General features: G+C 49.1%; 5 protein-coding genes across 5 annotated transcripts; 3 read left to right on the forward strand and 2 right to left on the reverse strand.

Moving 5' to 3' along the window:
• Positions 1-450: 450 nt before the first annotated feature.
• FPOAC1_001515 (uncharacterized protein) lies at positions 451-948 on the reverse strand (the record flags this gene model as incomplete). Its single annotated transcript, XM_044846117.1, has 3 exons — positions 451-633; positions 695-750; positions 816-948. 3 exons carry the CDS (start codon positions 946-948, stop codon positions 451-453), a joined length of 372 nt encoding a protein of 123 aa, XP_044712033.1.
• Positions 949-2,788: 1,840 nt separating this feature from the next.
• On the forward strand, positions 2,789-6,538 carry MYO1 (class II myosin; the record flags this gene model as incomplete). Its single annotated transcript, XM_044846118.1, has 3 exons — positions 2,789-2,791; positions 2,854-6,154; positions 6,207-6,538. The coding sequence occupies 3 exons, from the start codon at positions 2,789-2,791 to the stop codon at positions 6,536-6,538; spliced, it is 3,636 nt and encodes a 1,211-aa protein (XP_044712034.1).
• A 399-nt stretch (positions 6,539-6,937) lies between these two features.
• PFA4 (Palmitoyltransferase) lies at positions 6,938-8,230 on the reverse strand (the record flags this gene model as incomplete). Its single annotated transcript, XM_044846119.1, has 1 exon — positions 6,938-8,230. One exon carries the CDS (start codon positions 8,228-8,230, stop codon positions 6,938-6,940), a length of 1,293 nt encoding a protein of 430 aa, XP_044712035.1.
• Positions 8,231-9,480: 1,250 nt separating this feature from the next.
• Positions 9,481-11,814, forward strand: FPOAC1_001518 (uncharacterized protein; the record flags this gene model as incomplete). The annotated part of the gene is made up of 1 exon (XM_044846120.1): positions 9,481-11,814. One exon carries the CDS (start codon positions 9,481-9,483, stop codon positions 11,812-11,814), a length of 2,334 nt encoding a protein of 777 aa, XP_044712036.1.
• Positions 11,815-16,921: 5,107 nt separating this feature from the next.
• Positions 16,922-18,916, forward strand: FPOAC1_001519 (uncharacterized protein; the record flags this gene model as incomplete). Its single annotated transcript, XM_044846121.1, has 3 exons — positions 16,922-17,560; positions 17,625-18,274; positions 18,322-18,916. The coding sequence occupies 3 exons, from the start codon at positions 16,922-16,924 to the stop codon at positions 18,914-18,916; spliced, it is 1,884 nt and encodes a 627-aa protein (XP_044712037.1).
• Between the last annotated feature and the right edge of the window lie 1,494 nt (positions 18,917-20,410).

Here is a 20,410-nt window from a genome sequence, read left to right on the forward strand (position 1 = left end):
TCCACTACACAGCTGGAAGAGAATCCCCACGTTGCGAGGCGCCATTAAAAAGGCTTAGACAGTGAAACCTGAAGTGGAATTCCACCTGGAATGGGTCATTCTTTTGTTCACTGCCCAACCGGTGTGTGTTGATGAATTGTATCGTCACACCCCAATCTCCGTGTTAGTCAGTGCATGCACGAGACACAGAAATAGATGGCAGAACTCAATATTTAAACGATTCATAAATACAAAGACCGGATACAAGACCCCGGCCTGTTTGTTGGTTGTACGTTGCCAACATGTGCTTAATACCAAAGCCATGAACAGTCAATTCATTTCACACATTTCAAAAAAAAACTAAAAACTAAAAAAAACTCCACATTTAGCATCATGAGTACAGTTTCCGGACCGAGGCTCTCATGACCCTGGGCCAAGTAAAGTACCCTGTCCTGTCGCATGACATCATGATCAGGCGCCACCCTCACGCTTGGCATACTCGTCTTCAATGGCCTCGTCGTACTTCTTCGCAGCCTCGTCCTGAGCCACAGAGCGCGGGTCGTCGTGGAGAACACCCTCCTTGATGAGAGACTCGGGGTCTGGGCGGTGCGAGATCTTGTCGTTGAGCTTATCCTCGAGCATGTGCTTCTCGAGCTGCGAGGTCTCGTCAGCAAGCACGGATCTATATGCCACCGCTATGGGGGGGAGAACTCACCTCCTTCTGGTGTGCTTGGAGGCCTGGTGCTGCGGTAGAAGCCGGAAGGATGTTCTCTGTTTTGGGGGCAGGATGGTAAGTAATGTGTACATAGTGATTGAAGTAAGGGGGAGCTGCTCACTCTCGACGAGCTCGGAGCGTTCGGGACGGTGCTTGAGATGGGCCTCCAACGAGTTCCGTCGTTCGACAGGGGAGATGGGAGAGTCATCAACGAGCTTGGGCTGCTGCTGCTGCTGCTCGGTAGTGTCGGCCATTGTGACTGTATTCGTGAGGTTTATGTGTATAACGGTTTACTAAGAGCCCAGGTGTAAAGCACAAATGCGAACTGATTGATTTGATGCAAGTGATTTGTTGCGACAAGGTTTGAGGTTATAGAGGAAGAAGGTGAAGAAGGGAAGGGGTCTCAGAACGAATGCGGCGATGTTTAGGTTTATATCTATCAACTAACAACTCAAACGGAGCTAAGGTCAGGTCTATGAAATGGGCCGTTGATGCGGCAGCGCAAGACCATGTTTATCATGCGCAGGCATCGCATTGCATGCTTGGACGGGCACAGGCTTGGTCTGGTTGGCTTGTTCGGCGAGCATGCCATGCCACCTTGGAGAGCTGCTACCCCGCAACCGAGAAGCTGACCTGCGTCAGAAGACAGGGGATTGGTCGATCATTTGTTATTGCAGTAGGGGAAGATTGAACGTAGCTCACTTGTTGTGCCTGAACGGATGTGGAGGTGTTATTACTCGGATGACGATAGAACTGATGTTGAAGATCGGCTTGGAGCTTGTTTGGCGGGGAACGGGCGGGATGCAAGCCAAGACTCAGGCTGTTCAGATCTGAGGGATGTTGGGTTGGGGATAGTTAGTTAATGGGTACGGAGCAGTTTGAATGTGGGCCACCTTATCTGGTTCCTGGTAATCAATTGCATTACATAGTAAATTGCAGTAAAAGTTGTTTGCATGAGTTTGGTTGTTTCCAAACCATGATGACCCTTCTCATGCTTCAGGCCATACGTCCTTCGGTCCAAGCTTTATATGGAGAACAGCGACTATAACAAACCTGAAGCAACGTGTTTACAAATATAGGGGGTAAGGGAAATTTAGTAGCCAAAGCTGAAGCTTAAACAGCAGTTCTTCTGCACGTCAGCAACCTTGGCTTACCAAACACGACATACCTAGGTAGGTAGTCTGATGAATCCATTGTTGGCAAGTTCTTCAGGCTCTATCAATGACCAAACCCCCTGCAGAAGTCAACTCTTACATAGGTACAGTAGAAACCAGTCCTCATTGCTATTGACAGCAATGATTAAACCCCAAAAGCATTTAGTCAAGTTATCGCTAGATCCATCTTCAAGGCAACGGCAGCCAGTTGAGATGGGTTTTATTCCTGGAATAAGTCAACTATCCCACGCGCAATGACGCCACATCGTCGGCTTGGGCGAGTAAAAACCAAGGCGCCAGTCTTTAATACAGGGATACCTACAATGTACTACAGTACCTAAATCAGAATGGGTTAGGAGCACAGAAATGGCACAAATAGTGAACCTACCTAGGTACTCTAAGAAACCCTCTTATTGTTAATAACCACGAAATATTCCGTTGCCTAAAGCAAACTTTTTAAAGACGCGCGTATTGATAACAATACCTACTAGGTATCTAGGTACCTAGCCAGATATTTGCAGGTCTGCTTCCCTCTCCGCCACTTTATTGCGTAAGGCTGCCAGTAATCCAGGGGGGCTGTGCTGGGCGGAAAATTGTCGGCGTTTCGTCACTCCCAGTCTCACTCCCCGTCAGGCACCACTGGAACATTACTGAGCATGGCCGACCGACCTCAATTCCAGCCACACCACACCAAATCCAAACTAAAGCTTCCAGAGTTGCCTTTGGATTAAACATCGCATTTTTTTCTTAACTTCCTCCGACTCGTGATAACCAAGTACTGCAATACCTTCTTCATTCGTTTCCACGGGTTAGAGCTTGATTGACCTTGCTTGGCCTTTAGATGCTCGTTTAAATAAACATCACGTATAGCAGCTACCTACCTATCTATCTATCCACCTTTCCTCCCCCTCCTCCCCCTCTTCTACAACAGTCGCACACCATGGTACTGTATAAACGCTCCTATGTTGGTGTATACTTCACTGACAACTCTCGTCCGATATGTAGGGAATATCAAGACGCCCGAAGAACAAGGGCGCCGGTGCAGCCGCCGACGGCGCAAGCGGAGGCGCGAAGCCCAAGAAGGCCACCTTTGAGACAACCAAGAAGAAGGAAATTGGTGTTTCCGATCTGACTCTACTGAGCAAAGTATCTAACGAAGCCATCAACGAGAATCTGAAGAAGCGGTTCGAAGGGCGCGAGATTTATACCTACATTGGCCATGTGTTGGTCTCTGTTAACCCTTTTCGAGACTTGGGCATCTACACCGATGAAGTCCTTCAGAGTTATATGGGCAAGAATCGACTAGAGATGCCTCCCCACGTTTTCGCCATTGCTGAGGCCGCATATTACAACATGAAGGCGTACAGCGACAACCAGTGTGTCATTATTTCAGGAGAGTCCGGTGCCGGCAAGACGGAGGCGGCAAAGCGCATTATGCAGTACATCGCTAGTGTGTCTGGTGGAGAATCAGGAGATATCAAGCAGATCAAGGACATGGTGCTGGCAACCAACCCCCTACTCGAATCCTTCGGAAACGCAAAAACGCTACGAAACAACAACTCGTCAAGATTCGGAAAGTACCTGCAAATTTACTTCAACACACAGGGTGAGCCTGTGGGTGCCGACATCACAAACTACCTCCTCGAAAAATCGCGAGTGGTGGGCCAGATTACAAACGAACGAAACTTCCATATCTTCTACCAATTTGCCAAGGGTGCCTCGCAACAATACCGGGAGACGTTTGGTGTTCAAAAGCCCGAGACCTACGTCTACACCAGCAGGTCAAAATGCTTGGACGTCGACGGCATCGACGACCTTGCCGAGTTCGAAGATACGCTCAATGCAATGAAGGTTATTGGCCTTTCCCAGCCTGAGCAAGATCAGATCTTCCGAATGCTCTCAGCTATCCTATGGATTGGAAACATTCAGTTCCAAGAGGACCAGGGCGGTTACGCTGAAGTCACAGATAGGTCTGTGGTTGATTTCGCCGCTTATCTGATGGAGGTTACCCCCGATCAGCTTATCAAGGGCATCACAATCCGCATATTGACACCTCGAAACGGTGAGGTTATCGAGTCCCCTGCCAACCCCGCCCAAGCGCAGGCTACTCGAGACGCCTTGGCAATGGCCATCTACAGCAACCTCTTCGATTGGATCGTCGAACGTATCAATAAGTCTCTCAAAGCTCGGCAACCAACCACCAACACCATTGGTATTCTAGATATCTATGGATTTGAGATCTTCGAGAAGAATAGTTTTGAACAGCTATGCATCAACTACGTCAACGAGAAGTTGCAGCAAATCTTCATCCAGCTAACTCTAAAGGCCGAGCAGGAGGAGTACGCCAGGGAACAGATTCAATGGACCCCCATCAAGTATTTCGATAACAAGGTTGTTTGTGATCTCATTGAGCAGATTCGACCTGTCGGTATCTTTTCCGCCATGAAGGATGCCACCAAGACTGCGCACGCTGATCCTGCTGCCTGTGATCGTACCTTCATGCAGAGTATCAATGGCATGTCGCACGCTCATCTCACCCCACGACAAGGAAACTTCATTATCAAGCATTACGCCGGTGATGTCACATACACTGTTGAAGGTATCACGGATAAGAACAAGGATCAGCTTCTGAAGGGTCTACTGGCCCTTTTCCAACACAGTGGAAACGAATTCGTCCACACCCTGTTCCCCCGTCCTGTCGATACAGATAACCGAAAGCAACCTCCCTCTGCAGGCGACCGTATCCGAGCGTCCGCTAATGCTCTTGTTGATACTCTGATGAAATGTCAGCCTTCTTACATCCGTACCATCAAGCCAAACGAGAACAAGTCGCCAACAGAATACAACGGTCCCAACGTTCTCCATCAGATCAAGTACCTTGGTCTGCAGGAAAACGTCCGCATCAGACGAGCTGGTTTCGCATACCGTCAGGACTTCGACAAGTTTGTCGACAGATTCTTCCTTTTATCACCTGCTACTTCTTATGCTGGTGAATTTACTTGGGAGGGCACTACAGAGGCTGCCGTGAAGCAAATCCTTAAGGACACTAGCATTCCCAAGGAAGAATGGCAGATGGGTGTCACAAAGGCGTTTATCAAGGCTCCCGAGACGTTGTTCGCTTTAGAACATATGCGAGACAGATACTGGCATAATATGGCTACTAGAATCCAGCGAATGTGGAGGGCGTATCTCGCCTACCGAGCCGAATCCGCCACGCGAATCCAGCGATTCTGGCGCAAGAAGCGAACTGGAGCTGAATATCTCCAGCTCCGTGACCATGGTCACCAGGTACTTGGAGGCCGCAAGGAAAGGCGCCGTATGAGTCTGCTGGGTTCTCGACGTTTCCTAGGTGATTACCTGGGTGTCAACGCAAGCACTGGCCCTGGCGCTCAGATCCGTGGTGCCGCTGGCATTGGTTCCAACGAGAAGGCGGTATTCTCATGCCGTGGTGAAATTTTGGAGGCGAAGTTTGGTCGTTCCAGTAAAGCCAGCCCTCGCATTATCGTTATATCCAACAGCAAATTCTATATCATTGCTCAGATGCTTGTCAATGGCCAGCCGCAAATCACCGTGGAGAAATCAGTTCCTCTGGGAGCCATCAAGTTTATTGGTGTCTCATCAGCTCGCGACGACTGGTTCTCTCTGGGTATAGGATCGCCGCAAGAGGCTGACCCCCTGATGAACTGCATCTTCAAGACTGAGATGTTTACTCAGATGCAGCGAGTGATGCCGGGTGGTTTCAACCTCAAGATCGCTGAGACGATCGAATACGCCAAGAAGCCTGGCAAGCTGCAGCAAGTCAAGGTGCTAAAGGACTCACAAGTCCCAGCCGATTACTACAAGAGTGGTGCCGTGCACACTCAGCCTGGCGAGCCACCAAGCTCGGTCTCGAAGCCCACGCCTAAGGGCAAGCCTGTGCCTCCTCGTCCTATTACTCGCGGTAAGCTTATCAAGCCCGGAGGACCGAATGGTAGACCATCTCGCATCCAGGGCAACCGAGCCGCCAAGCCCCGTCCAGGGGGTGCGCGGGCTGTTCCTCCGCCGCCAGCTGCTGTTTCTGCCGCTGCTTCTATTCCTGCTGCAGCTCCAGCTCCTGCTGCACACAATCCTCTCCCAAGCCATGCCAAAGCGGCCAGCGCTGCTGGACGCGCACCGCCTCCGCCCCCGCCTCCTGCCGCCCCAGCACGACCACCAAGTCCACCTAAGGTGATGGCCAAGGTCCTGTACGACTTTGCTGGTCAACGAGAGAATGAGCTCTCGATCACCGCGGGTCAGATAGTCGAGATTGTGCAGAAGGAGAGCAATGGTGAGTACAGTCAATTTTATTCAAATATACAGCTCAACTGACACGTTTCTAGGATGGTGGTTAGCTAAGAACCCCCAGACCGCACAGCAGGCTTGGGTTCCTGCTGCATATGTCGAGGAACAGGCTCCCCCAGCACCTCGAGCACCTCCTGCTCCTCCACGATCCAAGCCAACACCACCTGCGCCCCCAGCCAAGCGCCCTGCTGCCGGCCGTAAGCCGGCCGAGCTCCAGCAGCGCGATTCTGGCATGAGTCTTAATACGCCTAATGGATCCGACAGCCGCAGTAGCACCCCTACACCTAGTTTGGGTGGCAGTTTGGCCGACGCTCTGCTAGCCAGGAAGAACGCTATGCAAAAGGAGAAGGAAGATGACGACGACTGGTAGTCGACATAACGAGTTTATGCTTCACGATATTAACAAGGAGTCGGAAAACAAGAAACTTGACGGTAGGGCACAGGCAAATCGTTTGCACCTGCACGCATGATATACATATACACACAGCGCGCTAGAGCGAAACGGAAGAGAAGGAGACATGGCATGTTGCTTTTTTTTCTGTTGTATACAAACGAGACTGAACTGGGCAACCGAGGTGTAGAAGCCGCAAGGAATTCATGGCCGAGTTTGGTTTTTATTCTTGATGCTTGAGGGCAAGCATATGCAAAAGCGTCGTTCTAGATGATTGCAGGACGGGGACATTCATATTCATAACCAGGACATTACAGATTCTTAGAAGGGATAAATGCTTTTTGACTTAAAGTTTTAATGTGTTATTGTTGTGGCATCTCAATCGTCTGAGCCGCCCTTTTTCAGCACTTTTCTTCTCCGTATCAGCTCCGCTAGTGGCACATCATCATCATCAGCTTCTCCAACCTCTGACTCTTCCTCGTCAACACCGTAATCTCGCAGTCGATCACCATCCGCATTGACCCATCCAAGGCCTTGATTGAGCTCGCGATCATACTCTTCATCATTATACATATCGAAATCGTCAACCTCTTCCAGCTCCGCCATGAGCTGCCTCTTACGCCTCTCATCATTGGCCTGGCGCTTGAGAAACCCGGCCTTGTACTCGCTGGAGCTCATGTTTGCTTGGCGCAATTCTTCAGCATAATCGCGATTTCCAGCTGGCCAGCCTCGTGCGGCTCGACGGAGTTTGTCCGGGTCCGGTGGCGGCCAGAGGCCTTCAACGCGGTTGAAGCCGTTCTCTTCCCATGCCCAGCCTTGGCCGGTGCCATCCTTCGAGATTTTGGGGTTTCCCGCAAGAGGGAAGAACCACCAAAGGATATTGCGGGAGCCCATTGCCTGTGACATGTTGGAAAAGAAGCCGATGTCGTATGGAAACTCGAGTTTCTCGAAACGGACTTTTTCACCGTCAGGTCCCATTATATCCCACCACTCCTTGGGACCTTTGTCCATCAAAGCCTCATGGCGCTCTTGTTCCCATCCTTCGATCATAGTCTGGTTGAAAACCCACGACTTAACAGTGTTGATGAGCATGATCCCTAACGCAACGGTGGTGACAAAGTTAACGATGGAAATAAGAGACACGCAAATTAGTCCGTAGAAACTAGGGCCCAAGTATGCAGGCAGGTGACGGTGTTCCCAGATCTTGGAGAAGCGCTGCCACAGGAAGTAGCCCAGCATCCACAGCGATATGTTCGTGTAGATCAAGAAGCGCAGGAAATGGGGAAACGTGGTCATGGACACGCAATTCCTCGTCCAGGGACAGTGATGATCCATTCTGGGTACACATCTTGCACAGTGACGACAATGATGCGCCCTAGCAGGCTTAGGAGCCGCGCATTTGTTGCACCATCGTTGGCCATCAGCCTCAATGACACGGTCTTTGAATATATAACGGCCCGGATCGGTGGTAACGGCGCGATAGTACGTTATCCAAAGGATAAGGAGGAGACTGTTGAAAGTGATGGTTTCGCGACGTGAGGGAGGACCGGGTTCGAGGGTGGTTGAGTAATGGAATAGGAGCTGGGAGAAGTAGCCGAGAAATACGATAAGGGCACAAACAGAAGGCACGGCGAGGCTCTTGATGAAGGGCACGTCGTTGAGGCCGGCCATGATATACCTAGGCAATGAGGCGTCCAAGCAGTTACATCACAAGAAAGCTAAATTTAACATGTAGCTTATCGAGATAGGGAGGGGACCCCTAAGAGGTAGTGGACCGTTTAAGTCTTGGAGGCACTGTAAGTAGAACGTCCAGCGAATAAACGTCAGCTTAGGTAATTCCCAGGGTGGAAGGAAAGAGTCGTCAGCCTATCCCCTGATATTAGTCAAAATTGACCAGGGGGGGTTTTCAGTTCAACTTTAAGCTTCTTTTTCTTTATCACGACTTGACAAAGACGACCATGCCATAAACAGTTCATTGACGTGTATATCAAATTGAAAGCTTGTTCTCCGCTTGTTTTCGAGAACGTTTATATGATTGCGACGACATGAGTAATTTGAAGGCGTCCTTGAGCTTTCATATCTACTGTTTAAGTCTATCTTGGCTTTGAAAGCCACTATCATCATCATGGCTGGCGATACGGTGGTACAGTTATTTGCGATATGGTATACTTTTTCATCTCTTATTCATCAGGTAATGCTAATACTAATTCGATTGGTAGTGCTGTATCTTCATTTTTTTACATATCTCAAACTTTCGAACGTCATTCTCTAACTGGTTAGTCTCAACTTTCTGTCTCTTAACTACCTATATAACCAGAAACTAAACAAGATTACTTAGAGAGCCCGAGACTTTCGTCATTTCTTGTGTTTCTTCTTTCCGGCTTAGTTTGCTACGGAGTCAGTTGCATCACCAAGTGGTTTCCTGGTGCAGATGGACGCTTCACATCACACCGTCGTCAAGGCTCATTGCTCGACGGTGTACCTGATGCTGCATCCAAGAATGAAAATTCTCATCTACCAGGACGACCACGAAGGCTGTCACTTCCCGTACTTATACTGTGCATTGTTTTGAGGCTCGAAATTTTTCACCGTGTAAATTATCAGCAGCAATGTGCAACTCCCGGCCTCGAGGTAAGCCCGAGCTATGCTGATACACAAAGATCAAGAACCTAACAACTATCCAGTCATTCCTCTGTGTCCTTTTGTTCGCCTATGAAATATTCACTTCCCGAAAGAAATGGGGATTTCCACCTCCAGAAGATCCAGATGATCCTTGGCGCTCATGCTTTGATGACTTGATCGACTGGTTCAGTGGCCCCAGAGTGATACTTACTATGGCAGTTTTCAGCATCCTGGTTTTCTCTACAGGCACCTATCATGCTATCAGTCAGATCACACGCTCTACGTATTACTGTTTCGATATGGTTGAGAGTAGGCGAATGACCCTTGCTCTGCAGTGTATGGGACTTGTGCTCGATGTTATCATCGTCGTCCTCCTCTGGCGTTTGCTAGCTTGGTCACGAACCGCTAAGCTTCGTTTGCGAACTCTGGGGACAGTTTTGACACTCTCGTCGCTGTCGATGAGTCTTGTGTGGGTTGGGAGCCGAATCTTCAGAGGCTCATCTGTGTTACATGCTGGATTTGGCTTCTTGTATGGGTTTGATATCATTGTTGATAGTGTCGCATTCGCGGCCCTCATGATATCGGCCACTTTCTGGGTATGCGAAACATCGCCGCTCACACCAGCCAGTATTATTACGTTTCTTGTGGGAACGGCGAAGGCGTGCCAGAATATATTCCACTATGGGGACTACCTTCACCCCAAGCGGCTTCCTGAGATCATGCCGCTTTACTTGATTGCGTTTGGAATGATTGTCTTTACCTACACCCATGGTATTCGCTCAGTCGTGTTCATCCGGCGCTTCTTCCTCCTGGCTCTTCTAGTTGGTCTTGCCATGGGAACTACCGTGTTTATCATCAAAACAAAACCACAGACATTTGTGCGCCACCCTATCAATGACTTCATCTACAGGGCCAACATCAGACAGGGTCGCTGGATGCAGGAGGCAACAACAAGTAACAGTCTTCCCATCGCCCACAAGATCTACAAGGAGCGTCACGATGACCGTGACCCTCCTCCAGCCTTTACAGACTGGTACGAACTTGCAAAACATACTGTTGTAATTGATCGGTTTGATCAGATTGACCGAGACTTGGCTCCGTTCAAATCTATTTCTCCACGAAAGCTGCGTCAACGCACCTCCTTGGTATCTCAAATTCCTGGTGTTCATGTTATTGGAATTAAAAACGGCAACGCATCAAGACTCCCTGAAGTCAGCGGGCATGATGCAGAGTTGCTAGATAGCTTGGTGGCTTCCATAAATAAGTTTTCAAAGTTTCTGCCTGACATGCTCGTCCCCGTCAACCTGAGCCCTTCTCCACGAGTCATCCCATCGTGGGATACTGCCAATGGGCAGAGTAGGGCGGATTTGACTCCTATAGTCAACCTCATCTCAAAGAGGTCGGTTGAACGAAATGGCCCTGATGACAGTGAGGGAGCGAAACCTGCGGAGACCCCTGTTCCCAAGCCATTGCCCGCATTGCCCAAATCTCCCCAGATGGATCAGAAATCCATGGTATCTCCAGCCAACTATCGCCAAATGCAAGTCGAAGGATGCCCTCCACGTTCAAGAACCCGAACCAGCCCTCACTGGAATATCGGCGAGTTTTGTGCTGACTGCGTGCGACGACATTCGAAGGCGCAGGTAATGGTCAATTGGGAGAGGTCCCTAGAGTACTGTTCTCAGCCTGATCTCAAGTATCTTCATGGGATGTCCCTCTCAAGCCCTCACGCAGAGCCCATTAGGGACCTGCTGCCCCTCTTTGGACCATACAAGTCAGAGCCCTTCCAGGACATCTTAATTCCCCTGCCACAGCCTGAGGACGACAAAACTGACATCAGCTGGAACTTCAATCGCCGGTACGATTCTATGTTTTGGCGAGGTCAAACCGGCGATGGATATATTTCGGACCAAGCTTTGCGAGGCAATCATAAGTTTCGACTCCTTCACATGATGGGTAACAGGAACCCAGGAGACAAGGTCTCGGTGATTCTCCCATCGGCCAAGGATCCGTCTACTTACTGGCATGAGAAAGTCCCTATTGCAGAAGCGAACCTGGTCGCACCTACAAGCATCGGGATGAACGACTACACAGGCTGCAAAGGCCCTAACTGCGAAATCCTCCGCCAAACATATCCCATTGTCGAAGAATCCAAGGATCAAGAGCCTCTTGAATACCGTTACGTTCTTCTCTTGGATCAGGATAATGGACCCTCGCCAGACCTCCTTCGCGTGCTCCGCTCAAAGAGTGTACCTCTCATCTCCACCCTCTTTCGGACGTGGTATAGCGATCGCCTGATCCCGTGGCTACACTTTGTGCCCATTGACACGCGTTATCAGGGTCTGCACACCACTTTGATGTACTTTACTGGGACGCACAAGAAAGCGTACATTAACGGTCGCGACACCGACATGAAAGGGCAGACAAAGGATGCAGCATGGATCGGTCAGCAAGGTGCCAAATGGGCAAAGGAAGCCCTAGGCGAAAAGGACAGGGAGGTGTATCTCTTCAGGCTGATGCTCGAATGGGCGAGATTGGTAGATGATAAGCGTGATGATATTGGGACCTTCAAAGATGACAAGGGCGAGTTTCAAAGCTCGCCTTGGACAAAAGACCAGAACTGGCAACTGTAATGATTTAATTTAATACAGGAGCTTCATTATGTTCTGTTTCTATCTCCTGCAGCTTTGTTGTTTTGTCCCATTAGTCGACGGATGTGATGAACACAAGGTGAGATCTGTCTATTTATGGGTACTAATAAATAACCATTGACTGATTAATTGCTTATCTTTTCACAATTTCATATGAACTATACTTCACTGATTTTCTAGAAAACTGAGTAGACTCGTTAAAATAAGAGTGGTGAAGATCACATGAGCGGCATATTGTAAAGAGGCCGATCGACTTATATCGTCTCCGTCCTCATGCCAGGGTGCATAGCTATATAGTGCATGTATTCCGGCTCGAGTGACTGGTTCGATTGTATGCAAAACCCTCACATCTCTGCATGTGCTGGGATCGGTTAACTGAGATACAAGTGCTGTGATCTATCAAAACAAATACACCGCAATAATCCCACACTCCACAAAACGGCACCGAGACGGTCGACTCGGTCCGTGATAGCCCGACCAACCAAAAAGTGACCCAATCCCGTATGGGTTTTGGCTCCGGTCCGGCCGGCAAGTGTCTCTTGAACATCGGAAGCCGATGGCGGAGATGAGTCCGGGATCAAGAACCAACACATCGATTCATGGTAAGAGAGGTCGGGCACGGGTATGCATTTCCATCTCTTAGGTAATATGCACTCTTCCAGTTGACTTGAATATATCTTGAATTATAAAGCCAGGAAACAGCAGAGCAGTCCCCGGTCAGTTAGGTTAGTCTCGTCTTGCTTTTTCGGCTGAAGACGCCTTGTGTCGGTGAAAAGTCCAACTTCATCAGTGGAGCTTGGAATACCGATTGGTCGACGTCGTCGATACGTACTGAACTGAGAGTTACGTCGGTAGGTCGGCTCGATTGTTTAATGAGATGTACATGTCGTTGAGCTTGGACCAACAAAGAGAACCGAAGAGTGGATCAGATCTGGTGATGTCTCACGAGAGGATCTCGGTGAAGACCCGGCACCAGGCTCTCATGGGGCAAAGGAAAGTTTGGTGTGTATCCGTACATACCATTGACACCCTCATCCGCCTAAAAGTTTTATGTGGCATTGCATTGCATTGCAGAAATGCTGAAGCGCCAGAGGATTCAACGGCATGAAAGTGGCCTCATGTACGGGTTTTGTGGTATAGACACCTAAAATGATGCATTACAACCAGTAGCCAGACGTAGTGTCTTTAAGCTCGCGATACCGTGTGTGTGCATATCCATCATATCGAGGAAAACGAGAGCTAGTCTACGGATACTCGGTCCTTGATCGTTGGTGTCCTTAACCTCGGTGAATCCGTTCTGACCTGCCTACGTGCCTGCCACCAGATCGCTCACACAGAAGAAAGAAGGAAAGACAAACGGAGTGGAGAGCCGAACCCCGACTTGAACCAGTGAGAACCCCTGAGCATAACGATGGGTCTTTGGCATGTAGGTCCCTAGCTGCCCATGCTTTTTTCCCTCTGTAAAATCTGGGGTGAGGAGGACAAGGTGAGCTGATTGATACAGCATGCTTGTGAAGCCACCCTGGCCTGGTGTAACCAGGCAGAACATTGGGGAAAAAACAAGGCGATTTACTATGTAGAACACAACGTCTTTTCTGCTTTGAATTCAGGAAACGCAACAGCTCTGTTGTGTATTATCCACACGTGTTGTTAATAAAAACAGCGCTGCCGCTGGTCAGCCACCATGAACGGAATGGTACGTGCCCAATTGAGTGTACAATCTTCTTCACTTCCCGAGGTCAGAGCCGAACAAATTTGTGGTTACGTGACCGTACGTCCTTCTCACCGAGCCGTGGTGGAGTCCAACGGCAGGGCGGGGAATGTACGGCAATGCTTGTTACGGTTGGACTTGGAGTAGTTATTATTTCTTCTTAGGATGTCAAGCACTGCTCAGGCGCGCCTATAACAGCATAGGAAGCACCGTGTCAATTTTGGCGTACGTGATGAATTAAGAAGCCAAACTGAGTGGCGCGATAGGACAGTGATAGTAGGCACGTCGAGCTGGTCTTTAGTGTAAGTACTAATAACGGGGACGCAGTTTTGATATCAAATCCGTACTGAGGATGGGTCATGCCAGTTGGTCCTAAATCATTGCGACTTTCCGCCCGAGTGAGAAGAGAAGGCTCTATGAAACCTCTATGTTATTGACAAGGTACTGCTAGCCAGACTGACCTTGTCGAGACCAATAACCAATGTTGTGGATGACACCCTAGACCCCATCGCATCCAAGAGAGGAAGCCCAGGCTGCGGGTGCGAGCCTGTGACACATTCGAGTTGTACCGTCTGCACTCGGTGTTGCACTTCCGGTCAAACACCATAGTCGCAGCATATCAGACGGGCCCTTGCACGGCTCTTTTCGCAGGGTGCTATGGACCGCGAACATGCCATGCGGCGGACAAGGTTTAGACATCCATCAGCCCGTAGTCCGGGTTGTACACACAGGTTAATGGGAGTAGGCGACTGTGCACGAACTTCACACATATATTGCAGTACGAATCTGCAGATCGGCCATTTCAGTAAACTTGTTTCTTTTTTCTTTTCTTTTCTTTTTTTTGTTGTTCACGGACTCGGAAGTGCAGGTGGGAGGCGTAAACTAGCGGGCATCATCTTGTCAGATGTAGTCAGGGCCGGATCAAGATGAACACGAGCGTTCGACAGTTAGAAAGGTGATCTTTAATAACTGGGTTGAGCTATGTCGAGATGCGATTCTATAGAGATGCACTGTTGTCGTTGTCGTTCGACACGTTACTTGACCTCCAGTACCAATGGACGATATGTGGTTCAACATATCTTGTCTACAACGAAGCAAGGAAATACGGATCACTTTAGAAATCTACCTTAGTAGTCGCTTGAAAAGAAGGTTAAAATTCGAAGTGGAGACTAATACTGTACATGCTCGCTCCTTCCTTAAAAAAGAAAGCAATGCCGAGGAAAGTCCTTGTCAGTTCGTTGTCATTTTATCTATCTAGAAATTAGAACGGCAGCCGAAGCAAGAGCCAGCTCCTGCCGCCGGAGCCGCGCATGATTAACCGAGCATCTCACGTTCCATTTTGGTGTCACCTCGACCTCGACCCGACTAGTGGGATATAGATTTGATTAATTGGACCATTCAAGGTCCTGATAATTAGTTACAAACTCGAGTTTCTTCTGTTATAACACGCCGGCGGTAGTGCCAGCAAGGTGTTGGTTTGGGGGACGGGAGTGTGTGCAAAAGGTATGGTCCACCTTGGCCAGGTTCTGCGATTGACCCTAACCTATTCTGTCTCACCTGTCTTGTTCCATGAACTTCATCCCACGACAGCTCGTTTGTCAAAAAGTACTTTCAAGAATGTGGTTGGATATTCAAGGCTCTGACCAAGACAAACCACCTTGTCTGAGACTCATATCCAAGGGCCCTCAACAACTTTGTAGGGCTTCCTCTTACCAAGACGGCTACACAAAGTCGACCTCAACAACTTGATGTACTTTGTTCATGTTCAATATCACCGATGATTGTCAACGTCGACTGACCGTGATCCCAGCTCAAGAGGTCCAAAACTTCCCAATGACTACTCCATCACACAGTAATCTCGTGCCATTTCAACCCATTCTAGGTTCCTCGAATGTGTTCCCGGGCCGGTCCCTGATACTGGACTCAGGTACCATTTCCAGGTAATCCTACAGAAAGCTACTTGCATGGACAACAATAATAGTCACTAAACTTGTCTAGTCCCTAACCTACTAGGTACCAACCGGGGAAATCCACTTCCCCTCTGACGGGCATCTTCACCAACAGTGTTCCTCTCCGCCGTGGAGGACCTGAGGAGCCCCAGGGATTGTTCCCGCCCACGCCCCTCCCTTCCCATTTTTACGCTGTGAGACTCCCCGAACGACGCTCTGGTTGGCTGCAAAACTCGCGACGTCTATTGCCCACGCCCTTCTTGTCCGATTCTTTCTGTCTCTCCACGCCACTCCATTCACCTCAGGTTGGTCTTGGTGAAGACGGAACACCCTCGGTCTCTTTCCACAGCATAAACTCGAGCTTTCTTTTCTTCTTTTCTTGCTCTTAATCTTTCTCTTGCCTGATTTTTTTTTTTTCTGATTGACGAACCCTGAACGGCTCTTGTCATCTCACCATTACGCTTCTACTCACCTTGACAATCTCGTCAAGAGTTACGACCCATTTTACATGGTACGTGCCTACATCATAGGCCGGCTCTTCGTATATACGACTCCCGTCTCGCCCTCCAGAGCTTGATCCGATCAGACCCTTCTTCAACTACCACAAGCTGGAAATTAACTGCGCGTCTCTTGGGTTGTAGGGAATTGAACTGCCTTTCGCCAGTACTATTCAACCACATACTTTGCGCTGCGCATCCACCCCCAATGCCGCTCAATTATTCGTTTGATTCAAGCTCCAATTGTTAAGCTGTTGCCGGCTTTAATTTCACGAAATCATTACTATTTCCGTTCCACATATCCATATCCGTACTCTCTTAGTACCACTGCCCAGTTGCCTCTCAGGACCCGGCTGCAATCAATTGAATTATCTATCTCCCTGAGGATTGTCCTGCACTTATCCCAGTTTCCCTCGACTCGCCCCAGGGTGTATCATTCTGCCCTGTCAACTCAAAAACGATACCCACTAAGAAACCCCTTGTCGGTAGACCGTCCCTCACCACGTTCTCGGCACACAGCTTATATACATACTTCGAATCCTCTTCAGAAACCCCCAAGGTCGGACCAGAGCACGCCAAAAATTTGCAGCAGTTTTTTGCTTTGCTCACAACCTACTCTTATACTTGAGTCTGAGAACGTCGTGGCGAGGTTAAAATACCACTCACGCGCGCAACACGTCACGTCAATAAACCCATCGTACTTGCAACCTGCCTATGCTATCTACTTGGGTTTGCGCCTACACAATTAATATACTTGCGCACGGCAGATTGATAAAGACAGCCTATCACGTCGCGTACTTCAATTGTTTGATGATAGGCAACCTATTCCAACACCTGCGAATCGTGTTGCCCTCAAAACGTCGTTCCTTCTGATTTGAGATAATGGTTGTTTGATTGTTTCCAGCGCCGATTACATTTCTCGATTTATCAACATGGACTCTGTCTCCCACAGTATGGCCGAGGCTTCTCCAGCTCCCACGACTGCGTCCATCAACCAACACCAACCGCCGCTGTCCCCGTCACCTTCTCAACCGACCTCCATATCCGAAACCGCCCCGACCCCTTCTTTGCCTTCAATTTCATCGCCCTCTGCTCAGTCTGCATCTCTGCCTGCGGTTCTTGCAGCTGCAACAGCAGTCGCATCAGTCTCCGCTCACTCGCTCCCGCAAAATCCAGACGAGCTCCCCCCCCTCCGTCAGCCGTCACCAACTTCGCCAGCGCATTACACGTTTGAGCAGCATCAACAGCAGCATCAGCATCACCACCATCATACCCACCACCACCTTCATCCCGTTACGCCGCCTCTTAGAAAAGACACATGCTCTTCCATCTCGACGCAGGCGACGACTGCCACCTTGGCCTCTACGGAGACCAATAACACATCGTACAGTGCCGAAACCTCTCCTAACTTGCACCAGTCTATTTTTTCTATAAAGGATGGTTCCGACGTCTCTAACAGCCGCCGCACGAGCAGGAGACGGACCGGACCCCTTTCCCAACAGTCCAGAGAGCGCGCTGCACTTATTCGAAAGCTCGGCGCATGCATTGATTGCAGGAGGCGGAGAGTTGCTGTAAGTTGTTATATCACTATCAAGTTCTCGCAAATGAACTCGTACCAACGTTTTACCACTGCAGTGCCACCCAAGTCATCACAATATGACCTGGGAGGATGTCGTTTCCAAATTTCACCGATCGCACAGCCCAACTATCCAGGATATTGCACCTTCGCTCGCCGCGGCTGGTCGGCCATTGAGCCCCGCTGCTATTACCAATGTCCAGGCCTTGTTCACACACGACACGCAGGAGATGGACATTGATTCCAGCACTCCCGGTTCCAACCAGCCAGGTCGACCTCCACTAAGCGACGCTCGAATCCGAACCCCTCTACCTTCGGGCCCCCGCCTCGAAAAGTCATTGTCGTTGCCCGGCATTGAGAGTTTCAAGAACGATCTCCAGACCAACGTAGGGCGTATGCTTTCAACACCCAGCCGAGACCGATACACCTCTGTACAGGTTATGTTCCTGTTCTGGCAAGACGATGAAGATGTTCCCACGATTCAGTCCGCTGTTCGAGAACTTGCCGAGGTGTTCGATAAGTACTATCGCTACAACTTTCAGGTTCAAGCCATCCCATCATCGTCTGAAGGATGCAAAAGTTCATGGCGATGGCTCTCAAGACAATTGAACGAGTTTGTCGAGGATCGCGACGAGCGTGATGTGTTGAAAATAGTGTATTATGCGGGACACACATATCTTGATAGTAACCGTGAGATGGTTTTGGCTAGGTAAATGCCTATCCACAACAAAAAAAAACCGTTACTGACTATGGCAGCTCTCGGGATCCAGAACAAGCCTCAACAATCCGATGGGGTGGTATCCAACAAACATTGGAGGAGGCATGTGCAGATACACTGATCATCATGGATGCGGCATATTACCCGTCAACTAGGATGATTCGCCAACAGGGTGTCTTGGAGCTTCTTGCGGCATCAGTATCAGAAGAGCATTTCTACGATATCGATCGGTGCGCGTTTACACGCGCATTAGCTGAACAATTGAGGATCAGAGCGGCGCGCTTGAGTCCTCTGTCAGCGGCGGAGCTACATGCCAATCTTTTCTCCCACTACTCCAAGATGGTACAGGATAAGCACCCAGAGAAGGAAGTTCTAACCAGCTTCCCGTCGCCACTGCATATGATGATGTCTGGCAACTCGAGGCTCCCTTCCATCTTTCTCTCGCCTGTATACGAAAACAACCATATGCGAAATAGCTTCTCGTCATACGAGAATAGCCCGCAACTGCATCTGTCAATTCGACTAGATGATGACAACGTGGACATCGAAAGTTGGAACGAGTGGTTGCGCCTGATGCCTGAAGGTATCAAGGATATAAAAGTCGAAGGTCCGTTCCGAGCTGCCTTTAGATGAGCAGCATCGGGCTCCCGAAAGCTTCGTTTTGAAGATGCTGAAAAACATCGATCGCCAGTTTTCCGCACGTCAACTTCCAGAAACGGAGGTTGCCGGTCCTCCTGAAACAAGGGAAATCTGTTGGGTTTTCCTGAAAATGGAAAACATTAACAGCCTTGATCCTGGGCATTCTAGCAACAATAAGCACTGCTATTTGGTGTAAGGGACAAAACCTCCCTAACGAAACACCCCAAAACTCACAACTCCCCTCTCATGACGACAATGACATTATTTCATTATACTATGTAAGTTTTTTGACCTGGATGGGACATTGGACCACGGAGTTTCTGGTGGAGAAAAAGGCAATGGAGGTCCCAGCTTGATTTGCATAAACTCGTGCTACTTAACGGTTAAGCTGATGGGCTCAGACCTAGCACTAAGATCGGGGAAAGAAATGGGATGGTCTGCACTGGATCGAAACGGTGAGGATGGTAAAAAGTGAGTCAGAAATCTACGAGAGCGAGCATGAGAGACACGTTATATATATATCCGTATGCATGAACAGCGAAGCAACCTGCAGGTGGTGTTTCAGCAAAGCCGTTTAACCTTTTGTCTCAAAAAAATAAAAAACTCAGTTTTCCGATTTTGTTTCAGTCGTATCTACAAGAATGGCGTGCAGGCATGTGACAAGACAGTAGGCAGGGTCTTGGTAAATGCAAGTGATAATGACGACAGCAATACAGCATCTGGAAGCAAACAATAAACATCCGTGCAATGTGATGCATGAAAGAAAGAGGTCGGGCCACATGAGTCGGGTGGTAGATAGTACAATTGTTATGGATTAGATGGTAGATTGGGCGGGGACCATATTAACCATGACCATGTTGAGGACGGACCATCCATATTCCATGCTCATGGAGGGGTTGGGTCTTTGATTTGACATGGGAAGAGATGAGGGGAGGGGAGGGGGATGGAGGGGAAAAAGAATTGGGCTTCAAAAAAAAAAAAAAGAGTAGTACTATAGACAGAACATCTGACCGAACAGGGAACTCAGGTACGCTACGCTGCAGTAGGTAGAGTTGCCAGCGAGACAAAAGAAAGCAATGCGACATTTGTTATGCAAATGATAGGCGGTAAAGCATGCCACATCATGAGCGCGTCCAAGTCCACCCACCATGACCACTTTGAGAGAGATGTCGTTGGAAATTTTGGGCTTTGTACGGGTACTGACTGGACTAGACCGGGGTGATATGTCGTTCACAAACCACCCCACCAAACGACAAAAAGCTGCTTTGATATTGGACGACAACAAACAATTCAGACCCGAAAGATCCCATGCTAAAGTGCGGTAAGGCCGTCAATTGTAGTCTACCTTGGCATGTCTGGGTACAAACAGTACAGGTAACTATCTACCTAGGTAGTAGGTACTAGGATAGATGTACAGTTATCCTTTGTAAATGCTCAGTAACCATGATACGGCACGGCCCAGCCATTCATTTTATCACCGTAGTGACG

Source organism: Fusarium poae, chromosome 1, assembly GCF_019609905.1.
Source record: "Fusarium poae strain DAOMC 252244 chromosome 1, whole genome shotgun sequence".
NCBI classification, from domain to species: Eukaryota; Fungi; Ascomycota; class Sordariomycetes; order Hypocreales; family Nectriaceae; genus Fusarium; species Fusarium poae.